The following is a 17,214-nucleotide window of genomic DNA, read 5'->3' on the forward strand; positions in this document are numbered from 1 at the left end:
CACCATCTAAGGATCATTCCCCAAAAACAGCACCAATGTTAGTGTTTTGCCACAATCGAATGTCTGCAGTATAGTTGTCTGGCATTAACATAATGTCAATACTCAGGGAAGCAAATCAAATGGGGCATGGAGACTCTTTGAGATTGTCAATCTCAAGAAGAAAACCTAACAAGAGAGCACACCGACTCAACAAGCAAACCACCCCTCAATGATTGAAAAATCTGCATATGTCACTATCCTACCAAGTTTGGTTACAATCCAAAAAGGTACCAAAATCATGATCCATTATGATCAAGGTCCTAAAAACTGCAACAAAACTATCCGAAAAGGTTGCCCTATGGTCTAGCAACACTCTCCTATGGTCAAGACATCAAAAACAACAATTTAAGCACTCAAATATGAAGATTAGGCTCACTAACGCGTAGTTGTGAACCTCAAAAAAATTGACAATGCCTACACTTGAATGAAAGAGCAAAGAAAGAGGAACATGATGTAAGTCTCGGAATTGAAAATGGATTACACAATCATTAGTTGTAATTTTACAAGTTGGAGCTTCGTAGTTGCTTGACCATACATACCGCAAAGCTTAATTCTCTTCAAAAGATAAGCCTCTTTTCACATTAAGGTTATTGACTTTTATACCTAGGGATTTCTAAATGGCCAGTGACTGGCTCACATGACCTTTATACATATCATGATAGAATTACAACTCAAGGGATTGACTTGCTACCGTAGAATCATAATTTACACAGATTATCATTACACTAGCTCAAAAAAACAAGAGTACTATTGTGGTGTAACATTTAATGCATTAGTAACTTGTGTGTAGCGGACATTGATAACATATAGTGAGTATTTCATTAAGAACAAGTTCTTAATGAACATAGAGATAGTACTTAATTTGAGAAAGCAACATAGCAGTTTACACCTAGCTAATTTGGCATTGACAATACTTGAAAAGAGAAAGATAGAACAATTGACAACATTTGAGGACCGGATTTACATGGAGCCGGTCCCCCCTCCATAAAGGCTTTGTATTATAGCTTCTCCCCTCAAAGGAGACTTTTGTACAATACAATCTTTGTGTTCCTTGACAAAACCAGTTGGTACAATGAAGATGGAAGCTTCATCCACCAAATCATGCTTGAAAAACACACCTAATGTCCCTAGCCTCAGTCCCAAGACCTCACACACCTTCAAAAATGGTGAGAGCTAGCAAGGAATGATAATATATTGAGAGGAAGAAGATGTATCTTAGGAGAAATAAGTATTCTCCTCACATAATCACTCTAATAGGATAGTTTAGCTTAGTAAATAGCATGGTAGAGGAGATGAGCATGCCATTGAAGCTTGGCTCTTGGTTGGATTTGCATTCCATAGCCAAGAGTTTTTGGTTTAGGCCTCTACTTCTCTATGCTTGGAGAAGGAGATGGAGTTCTTCTTGCACACATGAGTTGTCTCTGTGTGTGTGTAGCATTGTGTTAGACTAAAATGTAGCCCTCTCTCTCATCTTGGTCGACCCCTCTTGCTATTTTCTCATGCTGATCTCCCATTGGCTCATGTAAAGCTTAGCCAATCACAAATTAGAAGCATAATTGATAGCCTTGTGACATGTTTCCCCCTTTTCCCTTTTGTGAGAGATTTAGGTAACTAAATAATTGAATTAAACTCTCATTGGACCTCTTAGTCTTTTGGCCAATAGAAATCAGGCAAGCCATTGGGTTGTTGGACCCCTTGATAGAATGTCCCTAGGGAGGTTAATTTCTATTGGTTCTTTTATCAAACATTGTTAAATTGATTAGACTAACTTTACTCTAGCCTAATTCTCATTGGTCCACCTCTATGGCCATCAAATAGGATTTGAGAGGAGCTTGGAGGCAGCTGGCCTAGGAGCCTGACATGTGTCTATTATTCGCTTTATGTAATGGGAATGGAGTGTACGTGTGTGTGTGCGTGTTTCTCTCTCATCCCCTACTAAAAGGGATCGCCCCTCCTTTCTAGGGATGTGGGAAAACTTTTTAGTCTTCCCATGACCATCCAATTTTCCCTACATTGGCATTTGGACAATTAAATTCAAAGTAGGACCCTTAGCGTATGGAAGTCTTAATGGAGCTGAACCTTAGGTCTTTTAAGCCCCATTGAAGCACATTGCTCTTTTTCAGATTGTCCCCCTTTGGATCCCTATTTTTCCTCCTTTGGATCCCTACAGAGACCGGTCTGGCAGCCTTACCAATATTCTAGCTTTTACTCCCCTTGTACTTCCCCATATTAAATGATCAGTTTAACACGAGAAAATCATTTGGGAGAATTAGATATTGGTTTTTATGACATTACCTCTCTCTTGAAATCATAGTCTCTCTTTGTTAGGTCATGTAATGGTCCTACGATTTGTGAGAACCTTTCTATGAAATGTCTATAGTATGCACAGATACCTATAAATCTTCTTAGTTCATGTAGATTCCTTGGATTAGGCCATCCTTTTATTACCTCTAGCTTTGATGGATCCATTTGGATGCCATCTTGAGAGATATTGTGACCTAAATTCTAAATCTCTTGTGAGAAAAAATCACTTTTCTTTTGATTAGTATAAAGTTTATTCTCTCGTAAAACTTGAATTATTACCTAGAGGTGTTGTTTGTGTTCGTCTAATGAATTAGAGTAGATGATTATATCATCAAAGAACACTCCAGTAAAGGTTCAGTGAGGCCTTAATAGCTTCTCCATCAAGCGGTTAAATGTGGCTAGTGCATTGGTCAAGCCAAAAGGCATGACAATGTACTCGTAAAGACCAAACATAGTGTGAAATGTAGTCTTTACAATGTCTTGATCAACTAACGTTAGAAGGGCCATCACTCTAAATTCTAGAGATTGAAGCCCTAGGGACACCTTGTACTCTATTAGAAATAGTGTTGTGCAAGACAATTGGATTGATTTCAGGGATAGAAGGTGGATCTGAACAAGAACCTTTAGGAATCCAAGTTCTTTTAAACTGACTTGAAGGGAGAACTAACTCGGGTTTGGGAAGCCTTCGCCAAAGCATAGGTTTCTTATGGTAAATTGTCTTATTTTTACGTAAAGAAGACTTTCCTTCCAAGTTGAAACCGTTAGGAAAAAAGTATGCAAAGTTCTCATCCAAAACAACTCTCGAGGCCACGCTGAGTTATAGAACTCTTTAGAGTTTCTAAAATTCCTCTCTATGTGCTCAATGGAAAAACAACGGAAAGACTCAAAGCCATGTTTTGCTATTGCCGCATACAAGGGTTTCACACTTTCACGTACGGTGCTCTTACTTTGAACTTTTCTCGCTTCTCTTACATGTTCCTGAAAATAGACAAAAGTTGTTCGAAAGGTTTGGCCAACATACATCATAGAAATATCATAAATACTATAAATAACATAAATAACTTGAGAGTATGAACCGAACTTAAAGGACGATCTACCACAAGATGTTTTTTCCTTAAACGCCTCAAGCGATTGAGGGTTTTTATGGAAGAACTTGTGTAATGAGTACTAACTAAGACATTCTTGAAAGAAGCCCAACGAATAGGACCATCACCAAAAACATGCAAATTCTTCAGATTCGACTTCGCTAAAAACTTAAATCTTTCTTGATACAGATTATGACTACTTCTAGCTACTGAAAAGAAAGAAGGGTCGAAAAAACGTACCTAAGAGTCATCAACATTGCTGGTTGAAGCTGAAGAAGAAGTAAAAGTGTTTTTCATTTTTGTAGTAAGGTCAGTATTTCAGATCAACGCCCGCCTCAAGGCTAAAGATCCTAAGGCTAGATTGGTGCTAACCACACCCCTCATTTGTATAGCAGGGTTGCTGCCAAGCAGTGAGGTCCTTAAATAAGGCTGCTTGCTACACTCAAAAGATCATCGACAATAGCGTGCAATCGAGTGTCCGTGATCCCTTGCTAGAATCACTACTCAACCTCTCCTCTCACAAGAGATATTTCATGAAACCCCACAAGAAACCCTTGATCCAAGGGACCCAAATTAAGATGTTATTATTATTTTTTAAGAGTTTTAAGAGAAAACCATTATTTATTAAAAACATGCATTCTACAAAATTATATTTATAACTTTCTCATAACCAAAAAAACAAAAAACAAAAAACAAAAAAAAAACGAGGGAAAAACACACACACAATCAAAAGCAAAAAACCAGCAAATACATAAATCAAGACAATTATAAAATAAAAGACATAACACTCAAATAAACCAAAATCAAGAGGAAAGGAAGCTCTACACAATAAATCATGATCCAACCAAAATTACAAAAAGACCCATTACTTTTTAAAAAGTTTATTTAAAACGAGGAATAAAAGTAATACACACATAAAAACACATCGACACATGAATATAAGATCGGGGTCGGTAGCTGTTGGGGTATGCACACCCTCCCAACATATCTTCATGAAGCTCAACAACTGGTCACCACTCGGACGAAAATCAAAAAGATTTGCATGTTCGCTAGATGACTAAAAAATATACCTTCATAAGTTCAGAATAGTCTGAACTCACGAATTATAAGAGGGAATAAAGCACTCATAAAACTACAAAAGCAAGGGACACGAGAAAAGGAAAAAAAAAACAAAAACAAGCAAACAAACTAACTAAATCACTTTGTTTTCTACAAAACAAAACTAGATAAAACAAAACATTGTTAACTTAAAAGTGTTTTTAGAAAAGGCATGCATAAAATAAGTTGACATGACTTACTCGGCTTAAAACAGGTACTCAATTTTAAGCAAAAAAGGATAAGACATCTTAAAAACTTAATCCTCGAAATCAAACTTCACACAATAACTTCTAAAGGAACACATTCTTAAATCCTCAGATAAGCTAAATACCAAATCGAAAAATGAACACTACTACAAACCTACGAAGAGCAAAGATCCAAACTTGACAATATGTGACCTCAACTTCGCTGCTTGTCCAAACAGGAAGAATAAGATTATCACCTTTATCATACATAGCTTGGACAACAGCTATGACATCCCTACTCACGTCGTCAGTGCCCAAGAGTAGGTGCAGGTTTGTATAGAGGTCATTTGTAACCGGCCTGTACTTTCAAAAAGGGCGGTAGACTTAGACTTAAACCTTATTTGCTTTCACCCATTTAATTTGTCGCCCACTTTACCTATACTTTCAAGACACAACAAAGGGGAGAGGGATACAGGCTGCTAGATTGCACCTGTATGAGTAGACCGACACCAGATTGGCCCCTAACTTAGGCGCCCCTTTCCGTAGTTCTTTATTGTTTAAAAGAGGGAATAAACATTGTGGTTCCCTACCAGCTGCCCCACACAAGCTTGGCTGTTCCGGCCCGATTTCGGCAGCATAACTGTCCTAGGACACTTCACAGTCAGTATTCCCACGCATTGACTGATTTTCCCGATGCATACGGGCACTTTGCAAAACCTGGCGAGAATCTGCAGCACGCTGAATTCTCTGTTTTCAGCCCTGAAAACGCGCAGATCACCTGTACAGCAGTCCCCTCGCGTCCCGGAACCTCCTTGGGGTATTAGGGACCGTTTAGGGCCAAAACCCTAAACCTGCACAAATACACAGCAGGCTGTAATTTACTGTTTCGGGCTCCGTTTCGCGTGCCGGTCACATCCGTAGCAAGTCCTCGAGCTCCCGCACCTGTAGGGCTACTTGCCCTTTGAATCTGACGAGATTTCTGGTGTGAAACCTCTCCGAATTCATCTGTACTGCGGGGGATTAGCCGCTAGCTAATCCAGTACCTGTGCAAGAGGCTCTTGCCTCAACAATCGCGCATGAAGCCACACAACTCTACATTGGTCAATTGTAAAGCCCACTAGAGGGTCATAACATACTGCCATAGGGGAGAGAGAGGGCAGTGCGTAGCGTGCAGGGCATCACTCCTAGCACCGCACTGTACATAGGAGGAAAAGGAAGCACTCCATAGCTCTTAACCTGTGACAAAATCTGCAAATGAGCCTCTTTCCCCTTCAAATTCAGCGCCACCTTCTCTTGCATGAGGAAAGTGCACAGAAATGTGCCACTTGGCACATTTACAAGTCATTTTCCGTTTTGGGGTTGCCGCCTAAAAATCTCCCAACCGGTTGCCCAGTTGACTTCACGGCAGAGTAAGAAAATGTTCCCCTTGTCATTCCAGAGGTAATGACGCAAACACATTTTCAGGTCCCAAAATAGCAGTTCCCTAAATTTTAGGAGATGCTGCCATTGTATCTTTCTAGGTCATCTGACCCCCTTTGTACACTGCAGCCACACCCAGAATTGAAATGTAGCCTCTGTAGCAAAGGATTCCACTTTGTCTAGTCAGTGACCCCACTTTGGTTAACCATAGTCCTTGTCCAACCTTAGTGCTCTCTTGCCCTCACGCCTGGACTCCCTCTGGACAGTTTCACACTAGCTATGCAATGCAGGGCAGTTAGATTTCCCGAGGGGTGTTTCCAAAAAGTGAAAGTAAATAAATAATAAGAAAGAAATCAACAAAAAGGATAGATAGTAGTCACACGCTGGTTACATCATTCATGCTTTGAAGGTACTCTACAAAACCAACGAGCTGAGTTTCTATCACCCTCCAGAGGTGATCGGCATACTCAACCATGATAAAGGCTAGCATTTGTCAAGCTATAGTAAAAATACTAGAAGCGCTAGCGATCAAAACAACAACATAAGGTGTTATTAAGTCTATATTAGCATCGGTGGTATCCATCGATGTTTTATTAGCACATTTGCGTCTATATGACTCATGCTCTTTGGTCTATTTAGTGTAAAATTTGTGATCAAAGTGATGCTTTATATGTGTGGGATAGTTGTAGGTCAAAAAATGCCAAAAAAACTCTTTCTTTTTTTGCCATTTCAACCCTTGTCCCCATTCCCTAACTTTTGCCGTCCCGTCCCTGTCCCCGTTCCCAACCCAGACCCGCCGTTCCATGTAGCTATGCTAAAGACTCAACCGAGTCTTCTGGAGCACGCCAAAAGAATGAAAAGTTAAGGGAAAAGTTGCAAGACGAAGTTCAAAAGCTATCCACCTATGGATGCAAAGTGGATGGAAGAAAGTGAATTGATGAGTCACCAAATGTATTGCAATTTTACCTTGAGACTTTTGGTTTACAACCCACATATTCTCCAACTCATATCACTTTAGTAGAGCAAAGGTCAAAGGGCTCGACATGTGCTCAAAAGAGGGGTGATGATAGAGCTAGCACTTCATGTGTACTTAAGAATTCAGTGCAATAGAAGTGTACGTTGTTTGACAAAACTATGAAGGTCTCATTGAGTCATTTGTACACATGTTTGACACTCTTTCTTGTGGATACATGCGATCATAAAAGGGTGCTTACCACACTAAATCATCTATAGCGTTTATATATATCGCCCCTTTCCCCTTTTGCACATATGGTAACGCCCCTCTAGTTGGGCTTCTAAACTGACCATGTACAGTTCTGAGGTTTTTATGCGCGTTTGCCAAGGCAAGAGCCTTCTGTACAAGAACCGGGTTACCTAATTGCTAATCCCCTACAGGTGCGTACAGTTCCATGGCGAAGGAATGCGAAAACGGAGAGTTTTCTCGAGTGAAAACTCGTCCAATTCGCAGGGGAACTGTCCCATTACGTGCAGGAGCTTCTAAGACACGCATAGATGTGTTTGCTCTGCTCAAAATGATGCGAAACAGGAAATTACAGCCTGCTGTGTTTTTCTCCACATTTAGGGTTTCGCACCTAAACTGCAAGGTATAGCCGAGGAGCCTCGAGAAAGCCTTGGGTGCTTGTATAGGACAAATTAGAGAGATTTCCAGCGAGGAATCTCATCTAATTCAAAAGATAGGTGACCCTATAGGTGCGGGAGCTTGAAGGCTACCCACAAAAATGATCGGCACATGAATCGGAGCGCAAGACAGGGAATTACAACTTGCTGTAAAATTTTGCAGGTTTAGGATTTTGGCCAATTTTGATGCCTATATGTCCTAGGAGCTTCAGAGTAGCTAGGGAATCACCGAACATGTGTTTTGGTGCAAATTGGGGGCCAAAAACTGAGAATTCAACGTGCTGTAATTTCTCACATGGTTTTATATAAAGCTCTAAAGGGCGTGGAAAGTCACTGTCTCCTTGGGATTTTGTCCGTGGTGACTTTTATTGTGGTTATGCTGCCGCAATTGGGTTAGAGTAGGGAAGTTTCAGCCTGATAAAAGTGGGACAGCTTGTAGAAGTTTACAGGTTTTCTCAAGTTTAATAAGAATAAAGAAATACCGAAAAAGGCGCCAGTCTTTGGGACCTACAAGGTGTCGCTCTCTACTTGGAAGCACTCTAGCTGCCAAGCCATGATTTGTGTGAAGTGTAATTTCCACTTACTCGTTTATTCGTGAAGTTCCTCTGTGTCATGAAGTTTAAAAGAGTAAAGAATCGGGTGAAAGCTAAAGTCTACTGCCCTACAACCCAGTTTCAGAGAGACATAATCCCTCAACATGTCTTTCAACGTCTTATTCATCCTTTCAAATTGTGCATTAAACTCAGGGTGATCAAAAGATGAGATACTCAACTTCGTCAGAAAGGTGAGTAAATATATCTCGCCAAAATCGTCCAGTTAACTTGGTATCCCAATCCTTGACAATATCCTCCGGCAAACCATACAACTTATAAAGTTGATCCATGAACAAAAGTGCATACTCAAGGCTTTTTACTATCGATTTCGTTGATATAAATTTCACCATTTTTGTGAGTCTATCAACCACAACCTAAATGGCATCATTGCCACGACTAGTATTTGTCAAATCAACAATAAAATCCATAGAAACACAACCTAAATGGCATCATTGCCACGACTAGTATTTGGCAAGCCAATAATAAAATCCATAGAAATACTCTTTGGACGCCTAGGTGCCTAGCGCTAGGAAAATCATGGTATTAAAAAAAAATCCTTTCTCGAATCTCATCGATTTCAAAGACGCAAAATTTTAAATTTCTAAACAATAATCCTCCTTCAATGGAATATTGTCTATGCCGCGTCTATCCATCGCGACTAATGTGGGTCTCTGGATCACTGAAGCTTTGTATGTGAGTCACGTCCCACTTCGACCTCATTCCATATCTTGCCAAAATGACTATCAGAAAGACAGCCCCGTAGGAAAGAGAGAGAAATCCATCGAGATTTCGGCCATAGACAAAACATTAACCTAGTGGGTTAAGGTGTCCATTTATGTTTAGAAATGCAATACTTTATGCTAAGTTTGTGACACCTGCGGCCTGCCAAAGATGTGCTCCAAAACCAACCCTTCAAGGGAATCGACCGCTTAATATCTCCTTGCCGTGACTTCCCTTTGAGCGATGGGTATAGATTTTGTTGACCCTATCCACCCTGCTACACATCCAAATGAAACCAAGTATCTATTCGTGGCTATTGACTGTACCACTAAGTGGGCAGAGGTCAAGCCAATAACCGACTTCATTGTAGCGTAGCAATTATGGAAAAGTTTATTTATGGATACATTATCTGCAGATATGGCTGCCCTTTAGATATATCAAATGATAGAGGTTCACTTTGTGAACGAGCTGTTGAACAGTATCTTCCAAAATAATGAAGTGTTGCACTGGAAATCTTGCTTTTATTACCCTCGCGCACATTGCGTAGGAAATATTGCTCCTACTACCCTCGTGCTAATGGTCAAGCAGAGAGCACGTGCCACGAATAAAGTGTTATTATTACTTCTCAAAAAAGGAATGCTCATTACTATCTGCATTGTCACAAACTCGTGATGTGGCAATGCCCCCGAATACACACACACACACAGCCCCTGCTGACGTGGCAGCAGGCCGAAAAACGCGCCGCAATTCCCATGGGAAAAAGAGATGACAGGCTGACGTGGCAAGCAGTACGGACCTCCTCAATTTGTGTTGGTTTGCTGACGTGGCATTTCGTACGGATTTTCGAAAATTATGCTGGCTGATTTTGGCAGCTTTTGAACTATAGTTACTTTTGAGATTATGAAGCTTTTGAGTTTCAGATTTTGGGGCTCTGCTTTTGGCATCCCTTGCTTTAGGGGCTCACTTCTCAGAGCATCTGGACGCAGAGTCTGAGAGTGAGTACTCGCGGGCTCATTGTACTTTGCTCAAAGATTAATATAAAAATAAATACCGAAAGGGGCGCCAGCCTTTGGGGCCAATACCTCTTGGCACGGAACTACGCCGGGCCATGTCGACCTTATTGTGAATTGTGAATAAGTTTGAAGTGAATCTCTGTTGTGTCACGGTAGAATCTTGACTTGGGGTGTCCAAGTTTGTTACATCCATCCTCATACTTGGGCTTAGGCTATCCATGTGGGCCTATCACACACCTTACAAAGCTACCACACAGTACACTCTATTTCAAATGGTTTATGGCATGGAAGCTATCGCTTCCTTTGAGTTCAACCATAGATCTACAACAATGGGCTCTATCACGTTAAAGTGTCCACAGGCTAGTAGGCAAGCATATGTTTCCCAGCTGTTCTTGTTACATGAAAGTCGGCTACTAGCTAACCGAGCTCTTACTGCAAAGAAGCATCAGCGGAAGGCTTGGCATGATCGACATTTGTGAAGGTCTCAATTCAACAAAGGGCAGCACGTGCTGCCCTACAAGGCAAAGTTCGTGAAGAAGGCAAAGAAGTTAGTGCCAAGTTGGAAAGGTCCTCTCCTCATGTCTAGAATTCTTCCTAATGGTGTAGTACAGCTTCAAACCTTACAAAGTGACACCCTTCCTCTCGTCAATGGCTCTCGGATTAAACTCTACCAATCTCCGAATGTGTAATCCACTCTGTAAGCTTTCTTCTTTGCGTCGATGTACTCTGCTCTGTTGCAATCTCTATTCCTCCTCCCTAGCTTTTCTACTTACCTTTGGTATTCTCACCTCCTTCATCCTCATGGAGCTTGTATATCTAGATCCTTTTGCTTTAGGGAGTGATTCATTTTGATCTAATCATTCTCAGTGTAACAGAGTTGGACACTCCAAGTCAAGAATCAATCAAACAAACCTCCCTTTTGGGGGGTTTCAACTATGAGACAATGTAAAAGAGCAACTCATATGTCAGATGCCTAATACTCATGGGTGCCTAAGTGGCTACCATAATGACTCAATACTTATAAGGCCTCCCCTCAAACCAATGACCATAACCGAGAGCAAGCGCTACATGCTATCTACAAAATGGTACCATGCTCAAAAAATAATATACTCATAAGCAAAACACAACATGTTTTCACACTAACAAATGGGCAAATGATTTTGAGTTCAAAAAGAAAAATGTGATTGAAACGAATGAGAAAAAGTGTTCCGTTTTGGCCCTCCCGAAACGGCGTTTCTTGTTACTTTGTTTGAGACTTTGTTTGCTGCTTCTTGTTATTGTTGCTACTGCTACTTCTTGGTTGATACTTGTTATTGTTGCTACTGCTACTTCTTGGTTGATACTTGAAATAGCCCTTTCAGGAAGAGAGGCCAACCCATGAAATTAGGGACTGATTTATACTCATGTACAACATGTGAAGACTCATCATATCATCTCAGAAGAGGAGGGTCATATGCTAAAGCCCATTCACAACACTAAGGTCATGCACTAATGGAAGGGATAGATAAGACAGTGGATGCATCCGCAGCTTATGATGTTTCCCTCCATGGTATAGACGGGGCTGTTATAATGTAACAAAATTCAAATGATAAAAGGCTTGATGCAAGAAAATCATTTTCGTCTAAAATATATAAGGATGTCCTAAACTATTCAAACCCACAGATGTTGAATCAAGAGGACTGAAAGTTTGAAAAATAGGAGCTAAGCTCCATCCATTGAAGAATCCTTCCAGGAAAAAGAGCATCTCCATAGGCATAATAAAAATTACCGAGATTCTACATCACTGAGAGGGTTGAACTTTTTATTCCGGCTGAATGCAATAGGTGATCAAGATTTAGATTCAATGTCAAAAATCCTTATTTCACTATATTACTACCATCCATGTAAGTCTACAATTAAAGTACGGAAAACATTAAACTTTTCCAAATTGCGATGAGGAAATCATAACATAGCCACTGAATTGTGCAGCTTCTATGGCAGTTAGATTAAGCACCTTACTAACTGCCTCCAAAAACATTCCTGGTCGTACCGGCACCTCTTTCTTGGCTGATTTAGACGATACCTGCACAATGTATAATACACACATGATATAGATTGATGAAGATAAGAACTTCACACTCATTTGAAACTTTGATGACCTTTCGCTTGCTCGCAGACGTGTGCCTCCCCAAATGAGAGCTTTCTTCATCTTCCTCCGGGGGATCTTGCCCCTCCGCCTTCCCGTTCATTACATCAGCAATTCTTTGACGGAGGACAGGCCCAGGTCTCACACTGACAATACTCGATTGCATGTCGATTGACTATAATTTAATGCCAAAGGAGAGAGATGCAAATAACATAGGTAATTATAAATTAGTACTAGAGCTCTTTATTATACCACATTTCCAGGTAGGGTCTTGAACCCTCGGTTGTCATTTCTCTCATCCAGCAAACCACCACCTAGCATACCGCGAGCCTCATCCCGTATTATAACCAATTTTTCCAGCAATCTTCTATCCTTAATTCTCGGTTTCTCTTCCATAGACTGTAAAAGAAGATTTTCATCAGTAAAATGGATAGGTCACTAGGACTCCAAAGTACAAGTTCCAGGATAGTCCAATAAAGTGCAACATGAGCAAACATTGTGCAGCAAATAGCTTACATTGACCATTAAAGCAAGAGCTTCAAAGCCCACAATGATTAGCAAGGCAATGTTTTTACAGACTCACAGCTAAAACATTATCAGCTTGAGTAGATATGTTGACCAAGTTTGAAAATGGGATTGTTAGCTTCCCTCCACTCTCTGTGTCAAACACCCCACCACCACCACCAGACCTTCGCAAGATTTCGGTCCTTTTTTCTTTTGTTGGTGTGCGGCATAGTAATCCTATTACTTGGACCTAAGAAAAGGGTTCCATAGTAGCAAATTAGACCGGACAGGTTTTAGATTAAAAGAGCATTGATCAGTTAAAAGCATCAAAATATGCAGGCTATATCACTCACATGTGGGGGGCATTATCGTTGAGTTGACCCAACACAGTCTCTTTTATAACCTCAAGAATGTTCTTCCGCTGTGAGACAGAATTAGAAGCTAATTGTGATTGCACAGATTATTGCAATACATTTCACGAACAGAGAAGTAAACATTAGCATTACAAAGCATGATAAAACGCTCATTAGTAAGGTAGGTGCACGCATGCACCACTCAAATGATAGACACTCGTGCACACACAAATTTAAAACATGCATTGCCACGATTGCAGCTTGTCAAAGTAAGATGAATGTAGCATCATGCATGCACCTGATCATCACGATCCGATTCATCATCCAATCCAATGCCAATAAAAAACTCCCATCCAGACTATCAAGTTTCTGTTGTATTGCCCCTGCCGCAGCTAAGTGTATAGCTACACCTTCCTCATCTTGATCCAACCCTTCCACATCCTCAAGCTGTGGAGCAACAATCACACGTTTATTACTACTTACAAAGTCAAAAAACATCATCTGATGTGAGGCCCAAGATCTAGTTGTGAGATCATAGCCCCCTGCAATAATGCAATATTACACAAAACAGAAATTTGCTTCCAGCTTACAGAATAGACTAGTGTTAGACAGGATAGAATTGGCAAAGAAAAGGAAGAACAAAAGCAGTATGAACGGTGAGCCATCCAAGGCCAAAAAAACAAGGCACAGATAGAATGATGGTATAAGCATAAGTTATTCATTGCCAAGGTTGGTTGATTCAGGAATCTCTCTCTCTCTCTCTCTCTCTCTCTCTCTCTCTCTCTCTCTCTCTGGATAGTTTCCTACAACACTAAAACAATCTTCTTCTTCATCATCTTCTCTCTCTCTGATCTCTCTCGTGCTTACTCTCCTTGGTCTCTACGCTTCTACAAAATCAACTTTGACATGGTATCAAAGCCTTGGAGGAGAAGATCGCCATCTTCAAGAAGTTGAGAAGAGAAGCCGCTTTGATTTCTTGTGGCGTTTTGTTCCACCCTGTCACAAACTGATGACGTGGCGTGACTATAAAGTTGTTTCAACTTATGGACAATTTCCGAGGGGCCAAAAAGGGACACTAGGCTTAAAAATTGAGCGTAAGAATCTGCTAACGTGGTTGTTGGGCGGACGGCCACGATTTACACTGACAATTGTACAGACTGCCGCAAAACGCGTTGGCTACTGACGTGGCCTGAATATACCAATTTCCGCTGACTGCTTTTGCTGGCAGATTTTAGCAAGTTGCTTTTGGGAAGCTTGCTCTTGAGTTTACAGCTTTTGGGGCTCTGTTTTTAGCATCCCTTGTGATGTTTATAAGTGACCCAAGGGGCTCACTTCTCAGAGCATCTAGACGCAGAGTCTGAGAGCGTGCACCCGCGGGCAGTTGTACTTTTGCTCAAAGATTAATATAAAAGAAATGCCGAAAGGGGCGCCAGTCTTTGGGGCCTATCTCTCTTGACACGGAACTACACCGGGCCGTGTCGACTCTTAAATTTGTGAAGTGTTTTGAAGTGAATCTATGCTGCATCGCGACCGAATCTTGACTTGGGGTGTCCAAGTTTGTTACCCTCCACACCCCCCCCCCCCCGGCAACGTTTCAAAACGCTAGCCTGACGGCACTCCTTGTGCCCCACCTTCCCTATGCCACACGTTGAGCTTGCTCCTCTCTCCGCGTTTTGACATGCTATTGCTTGCATCGACGACGGCGGTGCAGCAACAGATACTGGCCAGCGTTTCGAGAGGCGAGCTGTGGAAGCGACGCCCCCCCCCCCCCCCCCCCCCCCCCCCCCCACTTCTCCAACAGGCAGCGTTTCGAGACGCTACAACGGCACACTATCCCCATGTCGATGGCGCTAAAACCCCCACTCCTTCCCTTCTTACGCGAGGTCTTGGATACTGCCAACGTTTTAAAACGCTACGGGCAGTTTTGCCTTGGTAATATGGAGCCCATGTCACAAAGTGATGACGTGGCGGACATTAGAAACCCTAAAATTCTTGCAAACCCTAATTTCTGCCAAAAACCCTAATTTCCGAAAATCGCGGAGGCTGAAAAAAATAATAATAAATAGATAGATAAACAAATAAATGATGAGCAACGCAAATTTTGCTTTTTCTCTACGCAATGAGAAAGAGAGAGAGAATGCTTTTGCTTTCCAGTTTTGACTCTCTGTGAGAGAGAGAGAGCAATTGCTTTTGCTTTCAAGCGTTTGGGGCTCTGCTTTTGGCATCCCTTGTAAACATTTAAATAAGTGGCTTGGGCCTTCACTTCTCAGAGCATCTGGACGTAGAGTCTGAGAGTGAAACCCTAACCGCTCTCTTGTACTTTGAAGATTGATTAATACAAAAAGAAATACCGAAAGGGGCGCTAGTCTTTGGGGCCAATATCTCTAGGCACGGAACTCCGCCGGGCCAGTGAAAATCTATTGTGATCTGTGAATTGTTGAAGTGGTTATTTGGTGCTGTCGCGATTGATTCTTGACTTGGAGTATCCAAGTCTGTTACAGTGGTATCAGAGCACGGCCGATTTCTCTTCTACAAGAAATCCGATCCCCAAGTTTTTTTTCCGCGGCACCTATGGCTTCACGCAAGGATCAGTCAACTCCCTCTGCATCTGAAGATGCGGGCTGGGATCACAACGAAGATTCAGGCAGAGAGTATGGCCCGCCTCAGCCTACTCAAGCGGAGAGACAAGAGATGGAGCGTCGTGAATTAATCGGCGATGCAACAAAGATGATGCTCAATTTTGCGAAGGATCCCAAATTTGCAAAATATATGAGGCTTGAGCGAGACTTCTTTTCAGGAAGTGCATGAGCAGTGGCAGAAAACCACTACACCACCCCCGAAATCTGCTTTCAAGAAACCTTCTGATCCCAAACAATATTCAGAGAAGGAACTGGAAGAGGTGGTTGATGCACGGATTGCTCAGCTTTTTGGCGCACAGAAGAAAGCCAAAAAGCATAGCAACAAGCAAAAGAAAAGCATTCACTTTCCAGGTTATTTGGGTCACCAGTCTACATTTGACAAGGCAAAGAAACAGAAGAAGCGTGTTCGATTTGAAGGAGTACCCAGTTCTTCTTCTTCTTCTGACAGTTCTTCTAGCTCCTCGGATTCGAGCGAAGAAGACAAAAAAGGTAAAAAGCGAAGCAAGAAGCACCGCTTCGGAAAGAGCAAGAGAAACGAAAAGAAGTCTAAATCCCGCCCAAAGACTGACAGTTCTACTGAGGACTCGTCTACAGACAGCTCAGATTCTGATGACAGAAACTTCTATGCGAACAAGAAGAATTTTTATAAAGCCAACAAGTATGACTTTCTGGAAGATAAAAGCAAGAAACCCGAGAGTTTAAGGAAGGTGGATAGACAATTAAATTTGACACTTTCTCAGGGTACTCAGATGCTTCGAAGGCTTTGTCTTTTATACAGCAGTTTGACATCGCTTTCGCGGGAGGACGCTACTCAGAGCACTCCAAGATTCGGAGAGCTGCCTCTTGCTTTAAGGGGAATGCTCGCACTTGGTGGTCCACTCTTCTCTTAAACAAGACTATGCCAGTTGAATGGATGAAATTTAAGAAGCTTTTTATTTCTTCTTGGTTGACGCAAGAGTATGAACAAGATATACGAGCTGCTTGGAACCATCTTCGGATGACCAAGAAAGATACAATCAATGCTTATTGTGAAAGATTCTGGAGCTCTTTTCTACCCACCTCTTCATTCAAGAAGATCTCGTTCAAAGAACAGATTGAGCGGTTCACCTTGGGTCTAGCTACAGAGATCCGAGATCACTGCTTGGAACAGAAGTCAGCTTCTATTCAGGAGTTGATGAGTCATGCGAAGCGGGGCTTTGCCATTCACTTTGGTAGTCTGACCTACCCCACAGATGAGGCCATGACACAACGAGCCGAACAGACTTCTTGGAATGAAAGTAGAAAGAAAAAGAGCAACCCAGAGAAAAAGGATGCACGACCCAAGCTTACTCCTCAGGAGCGAGCTCGATTCATCAAGGAGGGGAAGTGCTTTGGATGCGGGGAACATGGACATATCTCCGTGAAGTGCCCTAAAATGGCACAGAAAGAACAAAATGATAAGGACGACGACAGGCCTGAGAGTTCGAGAGCAGCTGAGTAACGTGGACGAAAAGGCAGAT

General features: G+C 41.7%; 1 protein-coding gene across 3 annotated transcripts; it reads right to left on the bottom strand.

Annotated features, from left to right (window-relative positions):
* Positions 1-11,872: 11,872 nt before the first annotated feature.
* LOC147432623 (protein PEP-RELATED DEVELOPMENT ARRESTED 1, chloroplastic-like) lies at positions 11,873-13,136 on the bottom strand. 3 transcript variants are annotated; one of them, XM_086491614.1, is made up of 5 exons: positions 13,077-13,136; positions 12,803-12,973; positions 12,472-12,618; positions 12,233-12,365; positions 11,877-12,156 (listed from the first exon to the last, which is right to left on the bottom strand). In XM_086491614.1, the coding sequence occupies exons 3-5, from the start codon at positions 12,516-12,518 to the stop codon at positions 12,007-12,009; spliced, it is 330 nt and encodes a 109-aa protein (XP_086347740.1). In that variant the 5' UTR covers positions 12,519-12,618; positions 12,803-12,973; positions 13,077-13,136; the 3' UTR covers positions 11,877-12,006. The 3 variants fall into 3 exon arrangements, with proteins under 3 accessions (XP_086347742.1, XP_086347740.1, XP_086347741.1); XM_086491615.1 differs by lacking the exons at positions 12,803-12,973; positions 13,077-13,136 and having other exon boundaries at positions 12,472-12,667; XM_086491616.1 differs by lacking the exons at positions 12,472-12,618; positions 12,803-12,973; positions 13,077-13,136 and having other exon boundaries at positions 11,873-12,156; positions 12,233-12,464.
* Between the last annotated feature and the right edge of the window lie 4,078 nt (positions 13,137-17,214).

This window comes from Adiantum capillus-veneris, chromosome 20, assembly GCF_014529385.1.
Source record: "Adiantum capillus-veneris isolate H3 chromosome 20, ASM1452938v2, whole genome shotgun sequence".
Taxonomy (NCBI): domain Eukaryota; kingdom Viridiplantae; phylum Streptophyta; class Polypodiopsida; order Polypodiales; family Pteridaceae; genus Adiantum; species Adiantum capillus-veneris.

What these genes read in the sequence shown, in the direction of transcription:
- LOC147432623 (XM_086491614.1), bottom strand. Translation starts at nt 12,518, where the DNA reads ATGAGAGAAATGACAACCGAGGGTTCAAGACCCTACCTGGAAATGTG. An exon ending in AGACCCTACCTGGAAATGTG is followed by an intron (nt 12,366 to 12,471) that starts GTATAATAAAGA and finishes GAGTATTGTCAG; the next exon opens with TGTGAGACCTGGGCCTGTCC. An exon ending in CGTCTGCGAGCAAGCGAAAG is followed by an intron (nt 12,157 to 12,232) that starts GTCATCAAAGTT and finishes TACATTGTGCAG; the next exon opens with GTATCGTCTAAATCAGCCAA.